The 13,511-nt window shown below is 37.7% G+C and overlaps 1 protein-coding gene across 1 annotated transcript; it reads right to left on the reverse strand.

The window, feature by feature from the left end:
* Positions 1-899: 899 nt before the first annotated feature.
* Positions 900-8,677, reverse strand: LOC138692667 (facilitated trehalose transporter Tret1-like). The gene is made up of 2 exons (XM_069815783.1): positions 8,296-8,677; positions 900-2,467 (listed from the first exon to the last, which is right to left on the reverse strand). Exons 1-2 carry the CDS (start codon positions 8,339-8,341, stop codon positions 1,017-1,019), a joined length of 1,497 nt encoding a protein of 498 aa, XP_069671884.1. The 5' UTR covers positions 8,342-8,677; the 3' UTR covers positions 900-1,016.
* Positions 8,678-13,511: the final 4,834 nt, after the last annotated feature.

A 13,511-nucleotide genomic window follows, 5' to 3' on the forward strand; every position in this document is an offset into this window, starting at 1 on the left:
CTACCTATCAAAGCTCCCCAAGTGCATCACGATGCTGCGTGGGCACAGGTTCCATACACTGGCCGAAATTTCATGACAAAATTTTTTCTCTCATGTCCCAAGCTTATACACATACATTATGTACATTATATACGCCTTTTTCTCAGAATTAAGCCTAATATTTTTGACCTAATATGTTTTGCTTGTAAACCGACGAGATCTGTGTTTTATAGGCCCATATTGATGCAAACTAAAATTAGGTTCATAAACAGAAACAATTTTAAATGTATATATCGACTTACGATGTTTGTCGTATTCTTTCGTAATTAATGATGATGGTTTTTTAGTTGGTTATTTAACGACGCTGTATCAACTACGAGGTTATTTAGCGTCGATGAGATTGGTGATAGCGAAATGGTATTTGGCGAGATGAGGCCGAGGATTCGCCATAGATTACCTGGCATTCACCTTACGGTTGGGGAAAACCTCGGAAGAAACCCAACCAGGTAATCAGCTCAAGCGGGAATCGAACCCGCTCCCGAGCGCTACTTCAGAGCGGGAGGCAAGCGCCTTAACCGACTGAGCCACGCCGATGGCTTGGTAATACTGATGGTAATAACATCGATAGAGAATTAATAAAATTATGGCAGGGAAAGCGAGTTTACTCCAGTAAGACTTGCCCGCTATAGTTTCTGTCCACTTCAAATGTTGCTTAGACTAATCAGGATATGAAGATATGCTTTAGCCTTTCACAGTCAGACTGTTTCCAACAGAAAGCATTATCTGGAACATATCTCTTTAAAAATAACGTGTTTGTTAACATGCCTTGTACACAACAATGTACAGTAATAAAAATATTATGTTCTTTCGAAATGATTATAGCCATCGTACAAATAAGAGTTAGTATTATTATGGATATTTATTAAGTGCACACGTATATCTGCACACAATAGGGCGAATGAAATACGTCTTGCGTCATAGAAGAGTCTTCCTTACTACGAACTCCTCACTGTTTTTTTGAAATGTATTCATTATGATTATTCTCGTCTTGAAGACTCAAACTGCTCCCAACTGCTCAAACTGCTGTTCAAACTCATTTCAATACTTCCGCCTTCTTCGACATCTTCTGTGGCTTCACGTGGTAAAAAGTCACGTCGGAAGTTGTTAAGATCGAGTGAACCTCCACCGATGAGTTCTTTGTGAATCTGAGGTAGCGATTTGCCTTTCGTCTCTGGGACCATAAAAAAAATGAAAACTGTACCAAATACACAACATAAAGAAAACACCCAAAATGAGAAATATATACCCCAGGATGAAGTCATAACTTGATACAGTTTAGTCACGATAAAGAACCCAACTGCAGTAAACATCGATGCAATAGATGACGCCATGCCCTTCACTTTAGTAGAAAATAGTTCTCCTGTCATAGTTATAGGAAGTGAGCCTAGACCTATGCAATACATGATAAAGAATACAATTAGAGCAGATAGTGGGATCCATTCGGTGGACGACTTTTTTGCCATGTTATTTATTATAATATAGAAGTATAAGCCTTCGATGGATAGAGATGCTGCTACACCGGCTGTAGACATCAAAAGAAGCGGTTTTCTTCCAAGTCTGTCCACCAGCATTGATGAAAATACACTTGCCAGTAGTTGCACTCCACCTAGTACCATCGCCTGAACACTAGGGTCCAAAGAACTTCCAGTTTTTGCAAATATTTCCTCAGCGTAAGATAATATTGCCATAACACCACTAAATTGTTGCAAAATGACTAAAAATGCAATTATGAACATAGCTTTTTTGTTTCCTCTCGTGAAAAAAAGGTCGATGATGCTAGTTTTATATGTCACTGCTATGTGGACGTATCTTTCTATTTTATCCAATTCAGACTGTACAGCTCTAATTTCGTTTCCACCACGGAGTCTCATTAATGATTTTTCAGCTTTGGCTTTACGATCCTTCATCATTAGAAAATATGGTGTTTCTGGAACCCATAACATTACCACAATAAATACAACTGGCACTACAGACGAAGAAAGAGCTAGGTACTGATACGATACATATGGTCCCAAACAAAATGCAAAAAGTGTGCCCAGATTTTGTAATAACTGCATCATTGTACCCAATATGCCGCGGATGTCATCTTCTGATATTTCTACTATGTAAACTGGACATACTGTAATTGCGATGCCAATTCCAAGTCCACCGATGGCACGTGAGAAGCAAAGTCCAATCAGAGAGCCTGTGAAGATGAGTCCCCAGCCAACTAAGAACGGTATTGCAGTGAATATGAGAAGTGGTTTCCTTCCAAGTTTGTTCATCAAATGACCCACCGGCAGAGGGGCCAGTATGCTGCCGACTGATAAACAAGCCACTATCCATGAGATTTTATCCGGTGTAAAGTCAGGATTCTCGGCCATCAATTTGGGAATGGCAGGAGACGTCCAGCATGTGAATGAACCGGCCATGAAGAATGTCAACGAAGCTGAAATTGAAACAGAAAAATTTTACAGTGCTGTTGTTTAGTCAACTATCAGAAGACAGGTCTGAACCTCACAGTGATACCAACAAGGCATCACTTATGAGGCAACTAGGCCAGGAGATAATGGGGTAGGATGGCCAGTTTCTTTCCCCCTTCATTGCACTCATCGTCGATTAGCTACATATTACATTAATCAGACTTCAAATACATACAAACAATTATTTTTCCTCTGGCACATATTGTCAAATGAGATGTACTTCCTGATAATAGACGTAGGTACATATCAGCCAGAATCTCAATCAGAGGTATTTACAGTGTAATATCTTCTTAAGAAAATCAAAATGTCATAAAATACATTACGACATTACGAGTAGTAGCCTATTATTGTTATTATCAGGGCCTGTATTTTAATGATGTACGTGTTATTATTTGGCATTTTACAAAATAATAATCATAATAATAATAAATTTATTTAAAAATTCAAATTACATAATATACAGGGTGTATCACGAGGTTTTCCCCCAGTTTATGTAGGTGATTCCTGGTGTTATTTGGAACAAAAAATGTAAATACAGTAATGGGGTGACATTCATAATGAAGGAGTTACAACAGATTTTCGAAACACGCCATGGTGTATGTAGCGCTAGACATGGTTGCGCAGGACTAACGATGTGTGGTGGGAGGACTGTAACGATCAAACAGTAAGCAGTAGATAAGCGAAGCGAGTGTACTTTCCCATAACAACAAGCACGTTGTTGATACTGCAGTCGTTGTTTACTGATGTTATCTCCTGTGTACATTGCTACACACGCGGTTCACACCCGTGCGAATCTTTGCCTTCAGATGCAGGGAGGAAATTTTGAACACTTACTTTAAATCCACTCTACATGCAAGAGACTGGTACAAAATGAAACACTTGTTTGTATTCCAACTATGATTTTCATTTTTGTCAATGACATCCTCAAATAAAAAGTTTTTTTTTCCGCTTTTTTCCAAATTGCCGTAACTCCTTAATTATGAATGTCACCCCATTACTGTATTTACTTTTTTTTTGTTCCAAATAACACCAGGAATCACCTCAATAAACCGGGGGAAAACCTCGTGATACATCTTGTATAATTAGCTCACTCCCGAAAAGAGCCAAAGCTTGTACTCGGGAGTGTTCTTGTAATTATTAATGATTTTTAAATATCTAATTTAATTTTACGGAAAAGTGATATACTTTTGAATGTGTTTATAAGAGAATGATAACAGTTATTTACCTTCTAGATTCTGTTGTCTTTTATATCATTGAGGTCAATAGTGTACTAAGAAGTAGTTAAACTTGTTAACCTTTCCAAACTGTGATCTACCAATTTTAATATTGTTAGGAATATCAGGATAGCGTGTTATAACAAGGTTTTTTGTTTCTTTTTCCTTTCTCTTTTTATCTTTCTTCTGAATTATTGTGTAAGCCTGACTGCTCAGTTGAACATTTTATTTGATTTCCATTTTCAACGATTTAGACTGCCACTTGCATATGCCAACACGTTAAATCTGTTTCATAATTTATCTCCATGTTGTGTTGTCTTTAGTTTGCGAACTAATTACTCAATTTTATTGCAAAGTTGAACAGAATTTGAGACAGAGTCACCCAGTCTTTGTGTCCGAAACTATTACACGGTTAGAAAAGTTAGAGCAAGAGATGCCAGAAGCCCTCAAATTAATTTAGAAAATGAAGCAGAGAATTAATGAGACACCAAGTACACCGGTTACTGAACGTGTAAAACAGAAGTAGAAATCAATTTTATGAAAAAATAACAGATATGGAACATTGTGTAACATAAACAGCAAATTAGTGGACATAGAGTCTCCCGGGAATAAAGGACTGTCTCTTAGAGACTGCAATGATGTTAGGTTTTTTCCTTTTGCTCCTATCACGTCATGCGATGTACAGCGCAGCTTTCTACAGTACAAACTTTGGCAGATAACTGAAAAAGATTTACATTTCAGACACTGAGAATGTATCTTGTAGTAGGTACATTGCAATTCGGTACTGTAACTGCACTTCCTAAAGACGACCAATAGGATAAATGAAAAAATTAAAATTGCTACATATTTATTTCCACCATTAACACCATGCTAATTAAACACAAATGCTTATAAAAGACAGGAGAATAAAAATGCTTTTCATATTCTTTTGACATTATCATTGTGTAATGTATATATACTTTCAGAATGTACATATGTTTGTTTCCCCATACTACCGTACTCTACTCTAAATAGCAACGTTGTTACCTCAACACATCTCTATCTACCTGCAGCGAGTCAACAACCTATAGTGTATGCACAGTAAACTTATTGTATCGGGTCCAAAGTCTCGAAGCCTGGTTATTATCAGCTAACTCCTACGTGCTAAAGAAGCTGAAACTTATACCGAAAAATGACGCAAAAATTATGTCAATTAATACGACATATTGACTGAATTTTCTTCTGAAATTAATAGGTGATATTTTTTTTTAAAACATTAGGTCATTGTTCGTAAATTATATTAAATTCAATTGAGAGGTTAATTTATAAATTCGGTACCAAGTCATTAAAATGTGGTACTAATAACGCAAGGTTGGCTGGTGGATTAGAATGGTTCTGTAAGACCATAGCAATGCGCACAAAGTACACTATTTGATGGAAACAAACTTAAAAGTATGCTATTTAGCTATCTTGTTCACTTTCTCCAAATAACTTGGGTTAAATGTCCCCCATTACAATTCAAACACTAAAGACTAGACCCAGAGTAACACTCCACTCTACGCTCTGAAATACCTCACAATCAGCGTTTCTTATTTGCTCTCCGATGCGTTAAAGCTATTTTGTAGTACGAGGACAATTCTGAACTTTAAATAGTCTCATACTGTACACCCAGATCCGGAGATCTTGCTGGCCAAGTGATGTCCCCAAATCTTGAAATCAGTCGACTAGAAAATATGGTTCTGAGGGTAGTCAAGCCTTCACTTGCGGTACGCCGTTGCACCGTCTTGTTGAAAGGGAGGATTATTTATCCCAAGTTCTGCGCATTTCTTCAGAGTCGGAATATTCAACGCCAGAGACTGTTTTACTGCTGATAACGTCGGAGTTCTTGTCACGGCAGTTCGCACTTGTTCGATGTTCTCGGGCATTTTAACGGAACGTGTAATACTGCCATGAAATGATCAATTGACACTAGTATTAATAGGAAAAATGGTTGACCCATTTTAAAATCATATCCCGTTTGGTAATTCTTCCATGTTTTGAAACTCGAAACTCAGTTATAAAAATTCTTTATGTCTGCGGAATTTTCCCGGTTTTTAAATAAAGTCTTCACAGAAAATGTCCTTTGATTTACTGAAAAATATGTCATGGTTCATCAAATTACATAACATAGAAAATTGATTCTTAACAGCATGATATTCGTCGATTGTTGCGTTTGTATTCCACAGTCCTAAAATCCACCCATGCGCAGTAGTCAACCCAGTATTACTTTTTGTTCTCTTCTTTACAACCCTTCCAGATTAGCTTTATACTCCCTACCGGTAATGAATCATCTTTTATTTTTGTATTATGAGGTCTTAGAGTTAATTTGTATAACATGGTTATTAATTTCATATATCTGTGGGAATTCGTTCTGGTTTCATGTTAATTGGTGTTTGTTGTAGAAATAAAATTAACAGCTCCTAGAATTGAGGATACACCTGCTAGATATAATGAGAATATTGCTAAATCAACTGATGGCTCCGGCATTGGCAATACCTCTTGCTATACTAAAAGCCACGTTATGAACCGACTAAACCGGAAGCAACGTTCTGTTGCTCGCTTTCTGAGTTCTGTTGCCACATAGTGGCGCGAGATTCAAAGCATGTTCAGCGTTTGTCACCGATATGTTTAAAATAACTACGGTATATAGTTCTCGATAACACTATCAACAATATTAGTAATTAAAATTACTGTTTTTAAGAAAGCACTAGCTAATGACGCTGGTACGAAATGCGACTCGTAATGCACGTGGTGCTCCAAAGGAACTGGGAAGTTTGGCTACACTGTCTCCGTGATTCCGTTGCCAGATTTTCGTTAGCAGACGACATTTTCACGTGAGGTCCAATGAAAAGCTCCGTTCTCCTTCCCCCCTCCGCCCCGCCATACTCAACGTGTCATCGCTGCACAGGTTACCCCTCTAACCCGCACTTTCCTCTCGCCATGCCAACTACTTCCTGTTTAGTCGGTTCATAACCTGGCTTTTAGTATAGTGGTGGGTATACTGTCCATCCAGTCCCTGCACCTCTTTCTACTATACTACTAGCCAATAGTAAGGTTAATGATCCCTATCCTGTCTGGTACTTACGCAGTTGACTACTAGATGTCAGGTTCCCGACCTTGTGTGTAGCTGTACCGCCATGGAGTTTAGCTCAGTTTTATAATTGTACAACTGAATAGTGTTGGGCAGTGAGTTGTTTGAAATATCAGTAAACATTTTGTTCCAACCCCCCGCAGTTTGTTTGCCGCAATGTGGGTCCAGTATCCTTTTAGTTTGTTATTTGTTACAGTGTGTGTTGAAGTTGTTTGGAATGTCAATAAATATTTTGTTTCAAACAACCCCTGACTATCTGCTGCAATGTGGGCCTAACCTAAGTGTACTTTCCAGATTTTTCACGATAGTCTCTATCGACAGAACAGTTCGAATGCTTACCCAGGGAATCTTTTGAGAATCAAATCGCGGAGAATACTCTCAGAAATGTTTCTACCTCAATAGTAATCTCTCGAAAGTCGATTGTTGTTTGTGAATAGATTATAAAAATGGACGAACAGATATCTATTACCTTTTTGTTATTCATCAGATCATAAGCAATAAGTATTCGACAGTATAAATCGCATAAATTGAATTTTTAATAAACGTAGCAGGTATAGGCTACAAATTGGGTATGTACACTTTTCTTCTGTCTTCTCTCGTTTAATATTATGGAACGTAAACTATAATCATAAAAAAATGAAAAAGAGGAAGATAGTATTTAAATATTTTCCCCAGATACAAAAGATGGCAATAATCCTCAGTTTATATAGTTTCTGATGCATCTCCCATACATTACAGTTAAAAATATCTCCAGTTCGTAAAAATGACACATCCTGAATTATCAAAACTGAAACATTTATGTTCTGAATTTCAAAATCCAGACACTTGAGATGAGTATGGCATGTAGCACGTATGGATGAAACCAGAAATGCATCTAGAGTGGTAGTTGGGGGATCTAAGGGAAAAAGACCTTTGGGGAGGCCGAAACGTAGATGAGAGGATAACATTAAAATGGATTTGAGGGAGGTGGGATATAATGGTAGAGACTGGATTAATCTTGCTCAGGATAGGGACCGATGGCAGGCTTATGTGAGGGCGGCAATGAACTTTCGGGTCATCTAAAAGCCATTTTAAGTGAGTAAGTGGCTTATTAATGTCATCCAGCAATCTCCCTCGCTGTTTTATTCTTTCCCCCTCGCTCGAGAGAAAATTTTTTGAGATCATCACCCTTCGAGTTTCTTTCAATTTGAATCATCCACTTGACCAAGATATAATTGGGCCAAGTGTTCTTTAAATCGAATAAATAAATGTAATTTCCTAATTATACAGTAAGTTAATGGTTGCATTGTAATGCTAAGTCAGTGATCTTCGTGCTACAGACATGCATTTTCAATTATCTCATGAAATCAAATATTAATCTTAATTAGTTTCTATACACAAAGTAAACATCGTTACTTCGTATGCTTCATAAGGGCTAAAAAAGGTACATAGACCTATATTAATTATGTGCAAGTGCCCTACAGATACGTACCTGATATACTAGCAATGTACTGAAGAGATTTTCTGCTCCTCGTCATAATTTAGCCCTCTGGGCAGTTACGGCAGAAAAAACAACGGAAGTATACGATTTTCTGAAAATGTTAAGAAATTAATTGTCTTATGTTAACAAACAAGTCCAATATATTCACAAATTTTACTATTTAAAAGCGATGCATAACATTCCCTTCCATTGCAATAGTCGTTACTTACTTTCCATTTGTTCAACCATATCATTTTTCCATAACTTAATTAAATTCGCGGAGATTATTTTTAAGTACACATGTACAGTACCAGAGAGTGAAAATTACTATCTAGAGAAAATATCCAGTCATTACATTTCTAATAAATAATTTATTTAGAGTCCACAAAACGATAGCGCTGGTTGTTAACTGAATGTAATCAATTTTACGAAACTATTGATTGTTAATTTAAAAAATGAGCAACAAAAATAACAAACGATTGACTAGAAACTTTTACATTTTACATGCGTCCTGTCATGTAGTCATATAACATCGATTGATAACACTGCCTGCTGGATCGCATCCTATGGCACGTGCGACTCGCTACAGGAACAGTTTGACTGTGAGATGATAAATGCGTATGCGTGGACTTCGTTAATAAAAACCCTAAACTAATAAAAATCTAACCTTCGTATACCTATGGAAGATGTGTAATCGGAGCACGAAGGGAACTTCTTGATTTGATCTGAAATGTGTACACACAATTATCTGTCATGTTTGGATCAAAATGTATTGTTCAAAAGATTACCTTTAATTCCATGAAATATAAATAAGAAATAATTTAAATTTTGCAAGTTCCTACAGACACACCTGAAGCATTGTAACAACCTTTTTTTCTTTATTCAAAATTTTCTTGTTTTGAAAACTTTTCCGGTTTACGAGTAATTCAGCTTTTCGTGATTTCTGTAAAATATCGTATTGCTGTTTGGACATAATACGATTTGAAACGATGCTCCTCATATCATGTATGCATATACAGGGTGTTTAAAAAATACCGGGCATAATTTCAGGTATGTATTTCCCACATGTAGACAATCAAAATAGTTCATTACAACATGTGTCCGGAAATGCTTTATTTCCGAGTTATGGCCTTCACAACATTGAAATTCACCGGAACGTTTTTCTTTCCGTAGGTCGTTGCCGTCAAAGGAGACATTAAGAGGGCACTCTGACAGTTCATTCCGAGGCGAAGATTACATTCAATGTTGTGTAGGCGTTAGACTATGCGACATGTATTCAAATCAAGAGCTGGCAGAGATACACTTCGTGTACGGTAAGGCGGACGGCAATGCTGCGCTGGCTCGTCGTTTGTACCAGGAGAGGTACCCAAGCGACAATGTCCAGATCGGAAGACATTTGTACGTCTCCATTACCGTCTGTGCGAGTATGGAAAATTTAACTCTCCTGGTTTGGGAAGGGGACGACCAAGATCTACAACTCCAGAAGTACAGGAGGAGATTCTGGAGGCTGTGAACATGACTCCTTCTATCAGCAGACGAAGGGTAGCGTTGCAAGTCAATGTTCCTCATACGACTGTCTGTAGACTGTTGAGTTGAAAGAGTATCAATTGTATCCTTATCATTTGCAACGTGTACAGGCCCTGTCACCAGCAGATTACCCTGCACGAGTTAGGTTCTGTCAGTGGTTCTTGCAGCAGTGTGGTGTAAATCCGAACTTTCCTGCCTTAGTATTATTTACAGATGAAGCACAGTTCACACGAGATGGCATAACAAATTTCCACAATCAGCATGTATGGGCGTATGAAAACCCACGTGCAACTGTTCCATCTCATCACCAGGTGCGGTTCTCTCTCAACATGTGGGCCGGTATCATTGGTGATCGATTAGTTGGACCCCATGTACTTGTAAACAGACTTACGGGGCAGGCGTACATAAACTCCCTGGAAAACACCATACCTCATGTTTTAGAAGACGCTCCACTAATCAATCGTCAACACATTCACTTCTTGCATGATGGCGCTCCTGCACAATTCAGTCGTACGGCTCGCCGGTACTTGGATCGAAGGTTTCCTGATCGATGGATAGGTAGAGGTGGCCCAATTGCTTGGCCTCCACGCTCACCTGATCTGAACCCTCTCGATTTCTACTTGTGGGGCCATTTAAAATCATTGGTTTATTCGTCTCCGGTGCCTGATTTGGAATCCCTTCGGAATCGAATTGTGGCATGTTCTGAGGACATACGCAATACAGAAAATACAAGACATAGCAATACCTACAATTGCACACATATTCAATAGTTCCTTAATCACTTCAACTTTCCCTAAAATATGGAAGCAAGCTTTCGTTCTTCCTCTTCCAAAAGTCAAAGTTCCCACCGACCCGAACGACTATAGACCAATCAGTATCCTGCCAGCCATATCAAAAGCACTGGAAAGAATCGTACACAGACAAATTACTAACTACATGAACGAACACAAACTATTCGACAAGTATCAGTCAGGTTTCAGAGCTGGACACAACACAAGCACTGCTCTACTTAAAGTGACCGAAGACATTCGTGAAGCAATCGACTCTAATAAAGTAACAATACTAACACTTCTTGACCTTAGCAAAGCTTTCAACTCTGTAAATTTCGACCTGCTCACCCATAAATTGAGAAATCTGCATTTGTCAGAGACTGCTGTGAGTTGGTTCGAATCCTACTTACGGGAAAGACAACAATGTGTTGTATCCGGGAATCGAAGCTCTTCCTGGCTTAACATAACATCAGGTATACCACAGGGTTCGGTACTCGGACCATTGTTGTTCACAATATATGTCAGTGATATTACATCTCATGTAAGGCATTGTAACTATCACTTGTATGCTGACGACCTTCAATGCTACATCTCTTCCCGCTTAGATCGAATAAATGACGCTATAGATAAATTGAACGAAGACATTGACTCGATTGTGACATGGACAAAGAAATTCCATCTTAATATCAATCCTGGAAAGACACAAGCAATCATATTAGGACACAAACGGCAAACCGACGCTGTAAAGCACCTCGACATTTCCCCCGTTAAAGTAAGTACAGTGCATATCCCTTTCAGTTCTTCGGTAAAAAATCTTGGCATTCACATGGATAATAATCTCAACTGGGACATGCAAATCACAGAAACCTGCAGAAAAGTATATTCTATTATTCATGTGCTAAAAAGGATAAATGTTCATCTTCCCTCTTGCTTAAAAAAGTCCCTTGTGCAGACCCTTGTATTTCCCTATTTTGACTATGCTGACATTTTACTGACTGACCTTTCCAGCGACAACAAAATGAAACTTCAACGTGCTCATAATTTGTGTGTACGTTTTGTAAGCAATGTTCGTAAATATGATCATATTACCCCATCCCTGGAAGCAATAGGTTGGCTTAAACTAGATAAGAAAAGAAATTTACATTCACTTCTCTTTCTCTTCGAAATCTTGAACTCTTCTATTCCTTCGTACCTGTCGTCTCGCTTCACTTACCTTTCTTCCCACCACAATCTGAACACACGCTCTCGCCATGAAACAATACTAACAATACCATCCCATCGCACCTCCTCATACTCATCCTCTTTCACAATAGCCCTCCCAAGACTCTGGAACTCGCTACCTGCTAGCATCAGGGACTGTCGAAATAAAATTCAATTCAAACGCAAACTTACTAGGCACTTGGTCAGTAATTGAGACTCGTTCAGGCATGGTTTCTTGTAAATAGTTCTTTTAATCTACCACAAAATATCTCAATATCCGGTAATTTCATCACTATAGAATTTTGTTATTGTAGGTTTAATTTGTAATTTAGTAAATACAAAAATATTCTTTGTTCTTAACTTCTATGATAAAATGTCTAGCTTTCATTAATCAGGTATTCTTGTCGTACTTTAATTTTTATTGTAATTGTAATTGTAAATTTAATATTAATTGTAATCTTATTGTTCATGTTATAGTTGTAATCCCCTGGTAGAGGGGCAGAGAAGGCCTGACGGCCTTATCTCTACCAGGTTAAATAAATAAAAAAATCTAATCTAAATCTAAATCTAACTTCTGGAGTTTGGGATCGTGTTCGCAGGTCAATGAGACATCGATGTGAGGTCTGTATTCCAGCAGGAGGTGGACATTTTGAACATCTTCTGTAATGACAACGATCTGCGGAAAGAAAAACGTTCCGGTGAATTTCAATGTTGTGAAGGCCATAACTCGGAAATGAAGCATTTCCGGACACATGTTGTAATGAACTATTTTGATTGTCTACATGTGGGAAATACATACCTGAAATTATGCCCCGTATTTTTTAAACACCCTGTATATATATATATATATGTTTAGAAAAAGGTGATGGAACTGTAGGCTATGTAAAATTTTTTGGAGCAGACTGGGAAGTGATTAGCCTACTCGAAGCTCACCGGGTATTCAAGGCCTAAATTGTGTTCGCAAAACAAATCATGTTGAAAAATAATTAACCCTTATTTATTTTCACATCTTAATGCACATTTCAGAAAAAATATACACAAATTAAATCTATATATAATCTGGTTCAATTTGGGTTAACCAAATAACAATCTGGTTTGCAACAAAGGCATTTACTAAATTATAAACCGGTGCCGATACCCAGAATATTAGAAGATTTTCCACAACATAGCCATTTCTTCTGCATTTTCTTCTTTACTGTTACGCTCTTTCCTTGTGACGTCTGATGGCCTTTAATAAAATAAAATTTAATGTACTTGTCAGGGGTGAAATTGATCAAAGGAGGCCGAATAATAAAATTCTAATAAGAAGCAGATTCCTCATGGTGTTAACTAGAAAGTCCGATCATCTTAATGGATAGACTATGAAGTTGAGTTGGGACTGGGAGAAGCCTCACAATATATTAGCGACGTGAACAGTGGTTTCCCAAAATTTTTGAAGGCGCGACCCACTTTTGATTCGGAACTGTTTACATATGAGTGAATGATGAACAATCAAGTTGGCTACCCGCCATTAGTAAAAAAAAAAAAATTGTGTTCTTTATGTTCCTAACTGCAAAATAAATGTACGTAATAAGGCATTTTTATTTTATTTTGTAAATCATCTCGCGATCCTCCTCAGTCAGCATCGACAACACAGTCTAATTAGACTGTGATGGACAACACTGAATTTTATAGTGAAATACGCGTATTATGTTGGCAACAACCACAAATTCAACATTATTGATGTAAACA

This window comes from Periplaneta americana, chromosome 17, assembly GCF_040183065.1.
Source record: "Periplaneta americana isolate PAMFEO1 chromosome 17, P.americana_PAMFEO1_priV1, whole genome shotgun sequence".
Classification (NCBI taxonomy): domain Eukaryota; kingdom Metazoa; phylum Arthropoda; class Insecta; order Blattodea; family Blattidae; genus Periplaneta; species Periplaneta americana.